Raw genomic sequence first — 15,329 nt, forward strand, 5'->3', positions numbered from 1 at the left:
TACTGTGGTTAAATTTAATCCAAAACAAAGCTGTTCCTCCCAATGGTATTAGGAAACACCATCCAGAATGGCCCCTTTCACTCCCCAAGCAGATGCAGTTCTTGCCTTGCAGCATTCCGGGCGTCTCCTCCTCACTACCAGGAAGCACGTTGACTGGGCTTGTCCTTAGCCTTCGCTCTGAGCAGAGAGTGGGGAAAGGTTTCATGTGGCCTCAGTGTCTAAACAGGCACAAATAAGCATCTGTATCATGGGTTGCTTTAGATTTCTTATGTGGGATTGTTGGTGTATGTGCTGAGGCAGTAAAGACTTCGATCTGCTGAATCACACTAAAATTAGGTGCCAAAAATAGCCTATATGAATACCCAGAAAATTTTCCAAGATCCTGCTTAACAGACACTGTATGTGTTGGGAAGCAGGAGACAGGGGGAGAAAGAGAGCTGTTAAGTATTTTCTCCAAATAATTCTGGATGCATGTTTTGTAGGCAAAAAGCAAGACCACAATCATGTAGCTCCTTACTAACATTTACAGTTTTTTCCTTAAAGCTCGAATCTAACAGAAAAATAATGAAAAGAAAATGAGAACTGATCTTTATATAAATATAAACTTCTCAGGTAGAAAAAGTACTAGGAGTATTATTTCAAATTGAGACTGAAAATTGGATGCTGACAGACTCCCTTTGTATACATCCACTGATGAATGAAATGTGGTTTGAAAGTCTTTATATGCTCTTAAAATAAATATCAACCTTGATAAAGCATAACTAGTGTTCTTTTCTCAGCTGTGAAGGTTTCAAATCAGGCTGCTTTACTGGTAGTCACTGATGTTGTAAAACTATTTTTTTTATTCCTTCTGTACTGCAGCATTCCTGCAGTATTAGCTCTTAGTGCTGTTTCTAGTTTAATCATCTGAATCAAAAAACACGTCTCTTTCATGTTATCTAAGACTGCAAGCTTACCTGAATGAGAAGAGCAGTTTATAAAGAAGAAGCAATAAGTTTTTATTACAAACAGCAGAATTATGTTGCAGCAGAATTATTATTGGTTTGCACCTTTCTGGTGACTCATTTATATGGGCTAAAGTAATTGCGTGTTTCTTGCCCTTTCTGTCGCGTATAGATAATAACAGCCTGCTGCTCTCCTTTTCTGCTTTTGCTATCCACTGCTTCTCCTCCCAACTCACCTAACATTATTTTGCACTGCGAGGGTATGAAACACATGGTCATAACTGCATTTGCTGAATTTTAAAAAAAACTCTCACGTGTAAACAATATGATGGTTCAGTGTTTTTATGCGAGGCAGCCTTTATCACTGCCTGTGTTTTTGAGTGTGTTGCTTCTAACCCTCTGTGGGAGAGGATGCAGATTGCCCTTCAGCAGGGTATATTAGCTTTTCTCCATGTAAAGACAATCAGAACACAGTAGTACCACGCTGATGTGCAGTCAAGCTATAAAACCTCACTGTGGCAATGTTGACGGGAAGAGTCTGTAGCATGAAATGTATTTTCTTGCTACAGTAAATTGCTAAGAAACTACTTAGACCAATTTTTGTTTTTAATAGAGTTTCTGTATATTTCGGGGTTGGTTAATTCTTTTGAATTAATACTGCCACTCACTCCAATATGATTTTCTTTGTTATCAGGTAAAACTGTAACTCCTATCTGTGATCAATGCAGTTTGAAATCTGGACTTGTTTTACCTCACAGCTACTGGGTTTGGTTTTTTGGGTTTTTGTGATGGGTGCATTTGGCACCCATGGGGTGGGAGGCAGGGGAGTAACCAAAAGAGGCATGTGTTTGGTATCAGTAAGCAGTTTATTTGAAGTGTACTAAAGGTGAAGGGAAAAAAAATGTGTCAACTGCTTTCAAAAAAAGAAAATGGAAATGGAAGGTTGCTCCCTACCGCACCACAGTCTCCACAACATTTGTCCTAAGTAAAGGTGCCTCAGTGCTTGGCCGTGGTAAAATATTCTTTTTTAATAGGTATCGATACTTCTTTCTGATTGGCATTACTTCTTTCAGTCGGTTCTTTCTATGAGAACAGCCTTTCACTACATGAAAGAAATCCCTTTTTTATTGCTTTCTTCCAGTTATTTTTGGGTGTCTGTCCTTGCCTTTGTCTCTGTGTGGCACAGTAATTTTCTGCAGGACAGTCATCCCAGCTATTTAAGCTCGGAAGCCCAGAGAAACATCGCTGTGCAAACAGAAATTCTTGACTAACCAAAATTTGTAAATCCCCCTGGGTTTTTTTCAGTCCTGTAAAATCTTGATAGCCACACCAGCACCCAGCAGCAGCACCTGGGACTCCTAAAGTAGGTGCCTTCCCACCGTCATCCAGGATGCAGGCAAATAGCTATATGCAGTAAATGCCCACAGGAGCAGAGGCCCAAAGGTGATGATCACACAGGCACGGTGAGCGAGGGCACCCAAAGAAGGGAGACCTGGCACCAGTCCTTCGCTCCACTGAGTATTTGAAAGGAGCATGAAAAATACGACGTTCTCAGCAGAGCAGACTGAGAACCTGTTTCTCATATGTTATAACTTTGTCTCACGCTCTTGAGATACGGGAAATGTAGGCTCAGATCCCTTCAGCCAACAGAGCGGTCTGAAGAACATTTCCTAAATCAGCAATTAGCAGTTTAACCTCTTGACCATCAGCAAAAGAGGAATGGAGAGAAAATGCCAGCATTTCATTGCTTTATTTTGTAAAACAAAATAGATAAACCTAAACCCAAAAAGCCCTAAGCTGGCACAACTTTAGGAAAACAGTGGAGGCTTGAAAAGTGAAGTGTAATTCCTCTCCATTGCACTTTTTCCAGACGTGTTGAGGCAGCTTTCCACCCAGGTGTCTGACCCTTCCAAACCCCAGCCTTTGCCACCTGATGCCCCTCACGTGTTTGTTTTTCAGCCTGGTATTTGAATTGCGGCCTCCACTCAGCATCATATGCCTCAGAGTGAGGTAGGGCAGTTCTGCCCCCCTCCCCAAATATTGATAGCCCTCTCTGCATGGCCTCGTTAGATAGCCAGCTCAGATCTGGAGGATTTCAAGGTACTCCCTAACAGTCCAGTGCAATACATCATTATGTACCCAGCTCCTCTTTTCTGCTAGAACATCCCACATGGTCTGCTCTTTAACCTTGGGTGGTTTGGGTTTTTCTATATCACGTGCTTCTGCTTCTCTCTCTACTCTTCTGCCTCTCGTTATTCCTCAGTCAATGTGTTTTCCCTCATCTCTCTTCCCCAGTTCACTTGAGGACAGTATTTTGAATCTCTCTAAGCCTCTATGTATTATCTTCTGGATTTTTCAGTACCACCAATTTAATAAATGTAAATTTAAATTTTTTTTCTCTGTATCATGAAAAAGCATTACATAAATTCAAACTCAGCAATCTACTGGAATTTGCTGCCTGAAGTATTGCCAGTTTGCTTTGGTTTCTGTCTGAATTCCTGTACTGGAGAGTCTGCCTGTATCAGCAGCCCCAGTTAATACCTTTCCACCAATTTGATGTTGTCATCTTAGCTGCTGTTGTATTCTTTCTACTTGTATACAAACATGACATATTACAATATGCTTTTTTATTTCTTTATTTGTTATATAAGACTGCAGGAGCCCTTCTGCAGTATGTTAAAGGTGTAAAATGCCATGCTGTCTTTCCCCCTCCGAACTACATTCAAGCTTCACAAGCAGTCAGTTCTTCCCCTTTTGGTGCAAATACATGGGAGCAAGGTTTACTGCTTTGATGCTCATAGTTTCCTTGTAATAACATTTACGAAGTGCTTGGTTGAGTTGCTTTGCTTTTCCACAAGAGTATTCTGTGTTTACCCACAGCCAAAACTCAAGGTGCGTTTTCCTGTTGGTTCAACACACATTTGCTGCGCTTTAGAAAACTATTTGTTTTGCCTGTGTGTAACTATGCTGAAATGAACAGCTTCAATGCAAGAGAGACAGATCAGCTGCTCTTGCTCTGGCAATAAACTTAATCATAAGCTCATAAGCGCTAATTTGTGTTGTTTTTAAATAAGAGTTTTGGTTTCTTTTTTTTTTTTTTAATTTTCTGCGACTTTCCCCATCTGGCACTGTAACATTTGTGTTCCAGTTGGAAACGCTGTGGGTGGAATTGCAGACTTGAGAGCTGGCTGAATAGCTCTTAGGCCACTGTGAACATTTCTATTTCCCCTGTCAGCTCTATGTGTTCAGCAACCTGAGTTTGGGATTCTTGGGTGAGGGAATCGTTGGTTCGCTGTCGATTTTACAGCACCTCCTTCTTCCAGAGCTCCCTGGTTCTCTGAATTCAGAGTTTCAGTAACAACTTGATGTTCGTCTAACTGCACAACAGTGAAGAGTTGTTATTTTGAGACTGCTTTGCTACGCTCTCCATTTAACTTTTTGTGTTATAGGCAGGCTATCATTAGTTCTTATAAATACCAGCGCCTTCTTCCCCACTGTAAATGGATTATTCGACTCCATTCTTCCTGTGAGAATCTGTCTAATGTTATTGAACATGAAGTTACAAGTCCTTTTATTTATAAATTAGCCAATCTTACAGGCATCTTCTTTTAGAGATGCTGGTAGAAATATGTAATCCAAAGTCATCTAACTTGTTGCACTGTGATGTGTAATATGAGCAAGAAGGGGCCTAATGAGCAGCGTGCTCTGTATGCATGTGTGTGCTGCTTCTGGAGCAGTCCACCCATGGGGCATAGATGTTAGCAAGTGTAATACGAGTCTTTTTAACTAAACTGCTTGCAGCCATCTGGGCCACTCTGGCACACCATCAGGGCTGCTTGCAATTTCTCAACTCTGTTCATGGCCGGTATGCTGCTGGGTGGTGTTGGGAGAATCTCCCAGGCACGCCGCTCAATCATCAGCCCATTTACTGAAGCGATTTTAAGAAGTGTTTGACTGGGGTAAGGATTGGCATGGATGCTACACAGGAATCTACAGCAAATACTTTTGCTACCCACCTTTCCCTTCTGTATTGATCAAATACAGGCTACAGCTAAAGATTTGGCCCATAACATCAAGCCCAGTGGGGTTATGGAAACTATGATGAGGTCCCAAGTAGCTAAATGTGAACATTAGCTGAGGACTGGACATTATGTAGCAAATAAACTTAAAAAAAATATCAACAATCTTGTTTTCAAGGAAATGTGATAAGAAAAACCCACAAACCCTATATTTTATGCCAAAAGAATTGTTTCTAATGAGAATGTTTTCCAATATTTCCCTTGAGACATCAGCTGCTCCTTAAAAATAATGTTCCAACTTTAATTTGCTCATTTGTGGAGGAAAGTAGAAGGCCCAACAGCTTGTGTCAATGAATATAAACTATAACTTTTATGCAATCTAGAATGTACCATTCCATTTTAGTAATTGTACCTTATATTGTTTCTTCCCCAGATAACACATTTTCCCCCTCTGGCTTTGCTTCCCATTCGAAGCTTTCCATTCATCTGAAAAATACTAGTTTAGACAATACAGGCACAATATCACTCTAAACTCATTATTTCCGAGACTTAATTATCCCCTCTCATCCCTACATGAATAAACAGAAGAAAAAAAGTCAGGGCAAATTATCCATGGCCCGGACGCCACAGGCATCATGTGAATCATCCCTCTCTTGGGAGAGAAGAGTTTATATGCCCACAGAGGGACCATGTCCCATGATCCTTGGGAAAAATCAGCAAATCTGTGGGAACTCCTAGGAAAGTTCATCCTGTTTTGCTCTGCTCTCAGGGCCCTGCTGCTTTTCCAGAACACAGCTGGGGCAACTGCTGCTGCTGCTCTCCGAAGGCAGAAGTAAGCATGCAGCTATTGCTGATGCTGTCAGCCTTCATCCCTGGCCCAGTCTTTATAGAAAATAAAGTTGTTTGCTGTATAAAATTGCTATTCTTCCTGCTGCCACTCCTGAAAGCCAAAAAAGCTTTGTCTGAAGGGTGTTTGCACGGAAAAGGAACAGATTAAGGGTGCAATATTGAATCTAGCATGGCTTCTGCTCCAGTCTAAGGCTCTGGCTTGGTCTTTCTGGCTTTCCACCCTGCTGTGCAGTTGCAGGGCGAAGGTGGTTGTGGCTCTTTAGCATGGAACTAACGATCTACCCTGCAAGTCACCTCAGTCTTAACTCTGTTTTCAGAGGCATTTATAAGGCTGCATTTCCAAAAATTGTTCAAATTTTGATCAATTGATGAGTTGTTGAGCTCTTCAGGAATTCGTTCTGCTCCCTGGAATGGAAACTCTACTGTTTGCTGACACCTTTGCTCTAAATGTCAGTGATGTGTGCTTTGGCACGGGTTTGGCATAAATTTTCTTCTGATAGAGAAAAATGTGCTAATTAGCACCCAGTTATCCCAAGCATTTTGAAGACAGAAATACAGCTGGAGGCAATTCTGACACCATATTTCTTCTTGGTTTCTATATTTGAGTTCTTATTACAGTGTTTTGTCATATGAAACTTTATTGAGCTGTATCTATGACTAGTTTGTTCTGGCTCAGTTTTTTTCCTATTAATCATGTTAGGCTTACTTTAGGCTTGTAGAGGGTTTTATTTGATCCCACCGCATGGGGCTGTGTAGGATTTTATTTTTTAAACCATTAGGCTCCACCCACACGCATTCCAAGCTGAGTACTGTGTTGACACTTTTCTGCTGAAGGTCCGTACAGTTGGAAATTTGTGTGCTGAATTCTCTCCTACCTAGGTGGAGAATTATTTTTCATTAACTACTGATCCCTGTAACAAATTTTTAGTCTTAAATGCCACTGATAAACAATCATTCTCAAGTCCCACATTTTTCCTCAGATATTGTCGTTAGCCACAATTTTCTTCTTTTGAGTCGTAGTATTTTCTTTCAGCTGTTAATTTTAAAAAAAAAATCTCTAATAATGAAGCACATCTTGTCTACAACATGATGATGATGCCCTAGTAATTATTTTAAGAGGGTTCTAATGGTACTCTATGTGCCTCAGGGTCCAAATGACTCCAGAATTCTTTACCTACTATTACATACCATTTCAGTTATCCTTTAAATAATGTATTGGCATCTTACTGCAAAGTTCAGGAAAACAAAATGTGTCAGCTAGTCCCCCAGTGCTTTTAAAGCTGTTCAGCTAGCCTCCCTTGAGACCTTGCTGTAAAGTCTACAATGCACAATTAGTTGTGATTTTTACATATTTTTAGCATTCATGGCTAGACTATTAACAAGGGAATAAATAGCAGAATTTTATTTAATCCCACACATTTCTTAACATGAATTATTAAGCAAAGCACACACAGCCATTCTGTTCCCTTTGACACAGGGACATCCATAGTGCTCTGGATGCAACTTCCCTTCTTCCAGATAGATGGGCAAGGTCCATCCACAGATACCTGTAGGTATAATGTGGGTCTAAATCCCTGTTTACTTGAAAGGAATAAAACTGGAGGAAAAAACAGGGTGATGTTCACCTCTTCTAACTTGAAATTTCTTCAGTGTAACTGTTTATATGGAAGCGAGTGGGCTGTCTTGTATCAGTGGAGAGAAATAAATATTTTGGGGAGCAACTTGTTTGACCAAGGACAGATTTACTTTGGAATGAGATGACTATCCAGAGTACATAAAGAGAAATGCTTATTTGTTTTCATTGGTATCAGATGTAGTCATTTCTACTTGGTCAAAATAATTCTGCCTTTTATGCCCAGGCTATGCACTTAACAGACAATTTATCATTGCTGGGCTGTATTATCAGTTCTGTCATCCTTACTACTCTCACTTATTCAGTGAGATTATTTGCATATTAAAGTATTACTCAGCACAAGTAATGGTGCCAGCACTGAGGTTATGTTGCAAGTAGAGAGAAGAGATGTTTCCATTAGCACTAAACCTTATCTCGGAAAAATCGCTGCAGACTGGCACTTCCCGGAGGTTTTGCTTTCTTTTGCTTATCCTCCCTTCTTCTAATTGACTCCAAGCAGTTCGACTTCTGTTACTTGGTAGAACAGAATCTGTCTTTTTCAGACCTTAATTCATGAAGTCGCAAGAAAGTCTGTGCTTAGGTGTCAGGTTGTCTGTGTAGATTGCAAGCAGATAGATTACTGGAGAGTTGAGGGAGTTAGGGATAATGTCATAGGATATGAGAGTGTAACTGAAGATAATGCAGTGGTGGACGGGGTCATGTATGAGACACAGAAGAATGAAGAGAGGGGAGAACTTGGTGAGACCAGGATACTTCAAGAAATAGGAAGTGGATGTGCAATCTGATGAGAAGCTCAGTTAAAGTCTGTAATGCCTATCCACTTGAGCTGGACAGCTCATTCCGATTTGCAGTGGGTTTGTGATGAGCAAACATATTTAATATCTCAAACTAGAAAAGAAAGAACATTATTTTAGTTAGGTAGTATTGAATTTGTATTTGGTTTGGCATGGCAATTTTACCCTTGGATGAAAAAAAAGTTGGGCTATTGTATCATATGATATGTCCTCTTCTGTACTCCATGTGAGACCTCTGCCACGGACAGTTCTGCACTACCATGGCAGTCTGGTACCACTGGGATCTTTCCTACTGAAAACCTGGCATTTAACAGAGATTAACTCAACTCCCCAGACAGACAAACATAAGAAGCTGATCAGGACATGAAAAAGAAACCACAGAAACCTAGCTTCTGGGCCTTGTTCCTTGGCCAGGAGTTATCAGGGGTCAGGTTATCAGCAGTCTTCAGCATGAAGACAGAAAATCTACAAAGTCAGTAGAAACAAATCACTTAAAGTGAATGTACACGTAGACCCTGAGCATTCACATACACTTGAATTCTAGGTTCAAAATATTTTTCTCCAAAATATGGAATGTTCATGAAGATAGGAGTATATCTGCATCGCTCTAGAAATCAGTACTATACAGTTCTTTGTGGGCTTGATGAATCAGTCATCAAATCTCTGTATATCATCTGTGCACAAGCACAGGTCAATAAAAGATTGACTTATATGGACTGCATTTATTTTCAGTTCTAATCCCCTTAATAATAATAATGTATTACTGCACTGTTTAGCCTCCCAGCTCGCTCTAGTTACTCGAATTATATTTTAACAGCATCTTATCTCATTTCCATATCTTAACACTCTACCACTGGCTCCTTGACTACAGAGCTGTACCTAAAACATCACTTTGCATGTCAAAACAATTGTGCATTCAGCATGCAGCCTCAGCAAAAGTAATATAGATAAATGAGCTTTTCTCAAGTATCTCCTCATGTTGAAGGAGTCCAGATTTACCTCTTTTCCACCTTCAAAACCCTGTATGCAGTGATGTAGAACTCAGTATTCAAAAAGAAATAGAACACTGTCGGCCTTTTGCTAGCGTTTCTGCTCCTTACATGTTACTCCTTTATTCATACATTGTGCAGCCAAAAGGAACCCTTGCAATCCTCTGTCTAGCCTCAAGCACAAACCTACTCAGATTTAATTTCTGTTTGAGCTTGAGTGTTTTGAGGGAGAAGCAATCTTAACCCTCTGTAGCAGTGTTCACCACAAACACTGAGGAGGTACTGCAGCTGTTTCAGAAGTCTTAAGTATATGCCTATTTCTAAGAGTTTGTCTAGTTCCTTCTCACAGCCATTGGATCTTATTATACCCATGTCTGCTGTAGCAAAATTACTGTAGGTACAGTAGAGGTACTGTGGCCTGTGATTAAGTCACTCCAGTAACTTAACTGTCCTGAGCTCCTGGGTCTTCCACAGTGAAGCATGGTTTGACTGTAGCAGAATGCAATTACTCTTCTCAGATACTCCAAGCATGAATTTCATTGCAAAGTCATAAAGCATGGTTTGCTCATCGTGGCAATATTTAATTTCAGTGTTACTTTGTGATTATTCTTCTGTAGCCCCATCCTTTTCTCCAGAGGGAAGGGGGAAGCCTTTTCCTTTAATAGTTTGCATTCAGGCTCTCTTAATTTATGACACAGATTACTTGTGGCTGGCTGGCACTTTGTATAGCTCCTATGAGCTTGCTAGAGGGAAGGCTTACCTCAGCCTACATCACAGTTCAGCTGCCTAAAGCCAAGGGAGGTACCTACCCAAATTTTGGTAACAGTACCATACAAGTTGTAGAAAAGGATGAGCTTGAGATTCTTCAAATGGTGCTTCATGGTAGACTTAAACAGAAAAATAACTGAGCTTTGTGAAGGTACTGCTAATTAACACTACCATGAAAGAAGAACTGCTAGTTCATTCTCTAAATGGGAGCATGTCTTTTGTAACAGATTAAAGACTGACAGCGCTACTTTTTTAAGCAGGCAAAATTTCCCTTGACAGTATAACCACTGAGTTGCCACTTCACAGCAGTAACATCCGTGAGAGTTTTGCTTGTGAGAGGAATGCCTGATTAGGTACCAAATCAGTTCTCTTCCTTAACCACCAGAAGTCATACAAAATAACAAGGGGAATTCAATGGAGAGTAGCAAAAAAAAACCCTCGTAATTTATACCGATACCATGGCCTGCACCTTATTCTAGCTGTTGGCAGTAAATAAGTAATGTTAAAGTAAAAACATTTCCAGGATGGTTAATGAGCTACAGAACAAAGTTAGGTGGGAATTTACCCCTCCCTCACAGTGTTAAGGAGATAATGCAATAAGTGTTTTGTACCTTTTTCCATCAGGAACACTGTGCAATCATACAGGAGTTTTTCTATAGAGAAAATTAGGACTTTTTTTAAATGCAGGCTGTTTGTTGCTAAATGTTTGGGGTTTTTTTTTTCATTGACTCTTAAATTTGCAAGATTAAAATCTGTAGGTTACACACTGAACTACGCTTCTTAGCTCTACTTCTTCTCTTGATTACTTAGATCCCTATGTGAAGATCCATCTGATGCAGAATGGTAAGAGGCTGAAGAAGAAAAAGACTACAATTAAAAAGAACACTCTGAATCCCTACTACAATGAGTCTTTCAGCTTTGAAGTACCATTCGAGCAAATTCAGGTAATGTCAAACAGTGTTTTGTCTTCCCTCTGCATTCCATTTCTCAGCCCTCATAAATATGTAACAGGAATCTTGTTAATTATCATGTGTGCATGCCTTCATTAGCACCTAGGTGCCAGCCCTGTGCTACATTAGATGAGTGTGACTGCTTCAAGAGGGAAATGATAAAATGCACAGTACTTACGAAGCTTTGATTCATCAGTGAGAAATGGGTAACTGACATTTTCTGTTAACAGAAATGGATTCTGAAAAAAAAAAAATCCACAGGGAGACAGTGAAGGAATGTGCCAGCAAAAAAAAAAAAAGTACAGGGATAAAAGAAAAGGCATATATAGCAATTTCCTCCAAATTATTGAAAATAATAAATTGGCATCATTAGTCACATTGGTGTTCCCTGTGCATTTATCAGTCCTGTTTGTTGAAAGTACTGCAGCATCCCTCTTAAGTAAAACACGTAATTCAATCAGTTTTTTACCACACCCATTAAAACTTTTTTGGTGATTCCTGTGCTCCTTGGAAAAAGACATTTGAGAATCTCAGGGTCAGTACTGCAGTGCCTGTTTTCTTGGCACCTCAAGGGAGCTCCAGCAGTTGTCCAGGTGCTACTTCTGGAGACTTCAGTGCTTTAAAATTAAGGGCCTCAGAAGTCAGTACAGTGAGCTGGAAGTCACCTACATTAGCAGTGGAAAATATCAGGAGAAGGCATCATGTCATTTTTTTCAGGGACTCAGTTACCTATCTTTGGGCTACTGGGAGAAAAATTCTCTCTCACTCATAAGAGTGAGATTTAACGTCTTCTGATATTAACTAACTTTTTCTTACAAGAGAGGAGGTCTTCTTAACCATCTCATGAGGCATGTGGGAAAACCACATCCAATTCACTCCACTCCTTAAGTGAATTTGAACCTGTATCTTCAGTGTCTCAAGCAAGTACTCTTGTATTGGGAGTGCAACATCATTTCTACGTAAATAATAAGTATAGGATTTCCACAGAGCATAAGATCACCTGTTAGTTGGGTGATTTGCTTGGAAAGGGAGAGGCTTTGGTCTCTGGTCTGATCTCAGTAACGTAAACCACATAAAGATTGGTTGGTACAGGCCTCCTCCGTTTCTGTTAAGTCTTCACCATTAGTGTTAAACCATTTTGTTCTTCTGCCCACTTGTTAGAGCATTCATTGGCAGGGCAAGATGTATTGGTTTAAATATCCTCAGAAGATAAAATAATTGCATGTTGGCTTCCCACTTGCCTCGGGGCGCTCTGTGACCATAGAATCATAGAATTGTGGAAAGTGTACTTTCAGGGGCCTCCCAGTTTGAATTACCGTAATTAAAACAGTCAGGGGAAAAGTCCTTAAGTGGCTTCTAAGAGAGATAATAGGTAGGAGTTAGGTGTCTTGCTACTATGAGAGTTTAAATAGCTTGGGCCAAATTTGGAGCCAGAAAACATTGTCAGGGAAAACTCCCAGGCAATAGGGACACACAGATACCTCTTGACAGATGAGAGCGTGGTGTGGGTTTTGAGACTCTGTCTTGGATTTTGATAGCAACTGTACTGGAGAGAAGCCCAGCAGCCAAGGCCTACATTTCAACTAAAGCTGTGTGCTTGTTTTTTATTGACTTTGTACCAACAAAGATAATAGAACTAGGCAAGGTGAGGCAGTAGGAATAGTGACTTAGATGCATGTCTAGCCCATTTAGGAGTTTCTTCATGCCTCACAGCATGTACAGGTGGACTCTAGGAATCAAAAACTGGGAAATCCAGTGGGGCCTAATTCCCATTGATTTTCATGAAAGCTGGTCTGTGTGCTTGTGAAAAATCTTATAACAAAGACCCAGAGGCAAAAAAAAAGATCAATCCTGTCTTGCAGTTTAGGCAGCGAATGTCTTGATTTCCTAATAGGGACAGGACTGGGGCACTGGAATGGGCACCTCCAAGTTGCCAGATCTGAGCTTTGGCATGGTTAGGTGCATTCTGTAGTACTTGGCCATTTTGTCTTGTACTCCTAAGTCAGTTTTGTAAGATGGATATAAGCCCTTTAAAAAGTATTGCGGTTTAGCAGTTTAATATTTTGCACTTTTTTGGCTAAGTTTATTAGAATGACTTTATAGCTATTTACTTCAGTAGATAGCCTCAATTTTAAATCTGTAATTATGGACTTTGGTCATATGCCAATGTATTTTGGAGTTAGTTATAAAAGACTATATTTAGAAGTTCTTTCACTATGGTTACTGAAGTGATTTAATCATTAGAAAAACACACTTTAAATGTTATTTAGACTTAATATGCTAAGAATCACTGTGACTTTTGGGTAATTCATGTAAAAGCAATTAAGCAAACTTTCACAGTCAAATAAAAAATAATGGTTTATACAAGTTTCTTGATTGTTGGAGGGCAAAGACAAGAGAGCTTATGGAGGGAAAGCAGCTAACAGCAGTACCTCTAAGTAATTTTAAATATGCCAAACATTAACATTTTCAACAATTTATTAGTGACTATGGATTCTGGCTCTTAAAGGGAGGAAAATTATGTCTTTAAGTTAATGGGAGAACACCACTGGGAAGTCAAATCCTGTTGCTACAGGCAGATCAAGCACGTGTTTTGCCATGTGCAAGACAGAGTGCCTCCATAGGTAGCAACATCTCCAGGCCCTTTCAGGCCAAAGAATGCCTAATCACACCAAAGAAACTGCTAATCCAAGTATTTAGTAGCAGAGATGGTGCTTTCTACTGGCACTTGTTGGGTTTTGCAGTGCAGCTGTTCCTTTAGTACATGGTACAAAGGAAAAGAGATGCTCACATTTCTCTGTGGGTTTAAGCCAGAGACCATGGGGTGAAAATCATCTCAGATTTAGTCATCTGAGCTAGCTGTGTTTATAGGGCATGGAAAAGGGTCTTTTGTTTATAGGGCTCATTGTTTTGTTATGATTAACACAAACACAAAAAATAATCTCGTAGTAACTAGCCCTCCAGGCTTCTAGGTATAGCAGGCAACTTTTTTTTTTGTACCATAAAATAGTAGTCCTATGCTTACTTTTTATATCTGTGATTGCACTATGGATCTAAAACATAAATGTTCATGTGGGGAGGTACCGTCAACATTAAAAGTGAGGGTATTGCAAACAGCAACACTGAAACATCATTTTGGCATCTAGAAATACTTGCTTCAGGATATTGCCTTTTATCATGAGTGCTCTGGGGAGAGAGACTCTTGAGTTTGATGTACACGTTTGTCATCAGCAACTATATAAATACTTTAGTGCCTGTTGGAATCATCTCTTTCTCTGGCTCAGTGAGTTGTACAATCTTGTAAGGGAATGGACTCTGTAAAATAAACCTCATGAGCCTGGTCTTGCAGATATGCTTAAAAGAGTCAGTTACTTCTAACAGATAATACTATTACAAGCACTGAAATTAATCATTGTAGTAGGAAATCCAGGTTGTACATATATTTAAAGCCTTAAATTTTAAAACTTGATGCTTTAGAATAAAAGATTTTTCTGGAAGAAATGTGTTTCAGGATGTTTCTTCCTCCAATTCAGGAAACTCACACTGTAATAACGAGCTGTGTGCATTTATCATGGGATAGAAAGGAATCAGGAAAAGAACTGTATGTTTATTTTTAAAAATACAGCTCCCTAAGGAGAAGCATTTACAATTTAGTCAAATCAGCCCAAGGCTGTTAATGTCTTAGGAGCTGTTGGGGAAGAGCACCACTCCACTGAAGGAGTAGCTGTTTGTGCTCTTTCGACAAATATTGATGACCTGAAAGAGAGGAATGCAGGCATGTGCACGCAAATGCATACACAAATGCCTGGCTTGAACATCACCTCCCAGTGTGCCCCAGTCCAAGTGAATGGACAATTATCTATGAGCTGTGACAGATGGGCTCACGCAGATTTTGTGGGAATAGTTAAACTCTGTTTGCCAGAGGTCACTGTTCCTACAGCAGAAGTGGCACTCCAACACCAACTCGGTCGCAGGGCAAGGCACCGGCATGTCAGAGCCCTGAGACAGTGGGCTTTATACTTCTTTCCAACTCCCCTGAGCATACAGCTTGTTTTCTGGACTCCTTTATCAATATATAGAATATACACACTTATTTACATGCGTGCATGTGTACACACACACACAGAGGGGTATATGTGTGTGTGTATATATATATAGTAACCATAAGTGCTATCTTCTGAATTTATCTGAAAATAACTGATTAGCATGCTGGATGGATGGGTAAGAGTTGTTTAGAAGCAGAAAAGCAGTTAATAGAATAGAGCATGACATTGCAAATGTTAACTTGGGGTAGAGCCTTTTCTGAATTTTAGCTGCTAACTTATTTACTTTAACAATAATGATGTGTTAAATTGCAGTGCTTTTGAATTAGTTTACCTTAAG

General features: G+C 39.9%; 1 protein-coding gene across 4 annotated transcripts in view; it reads left to right on the forward strand.

The window, feature by feature from the left end:
- Positions 1 to 15,329, forward strand: part of SYT1 (synaptotagmin 1) — a 361,419-nt gene that overhangs the window by 342,597 nt on the left and 3,493 nt on the right. For all 4 annotated transcript variants that reach the window (XM_086749733.1, XM_086749757.1, XM_086749742.1 and 1 more), the window contains exon 9: positions 10,807 to 10,940. In XM_086749733.1, coding sequence (XP_086605859.1) covers positions 10,807 to 10,940 — 134 coding nt within the window. The remainder of the gene's footprint in view (positions 1 to 10,806; positions 10,941 to 15,329) is intronic.

Source organism: Chlamydotis macqueenii, chromosome 1, assembly GCF_036417535.1.
Source record: "Chlamydotis macqueenii isolate bChlMac1 chromosome 1, bChlMac1.mat, whole genome shotgun sequence".
NCBI lineage: Eukaryota > Metazoa > Chordata > Aves > Otidiformes > Otididae > Chlamydotis > Chlamydotis macqueenii.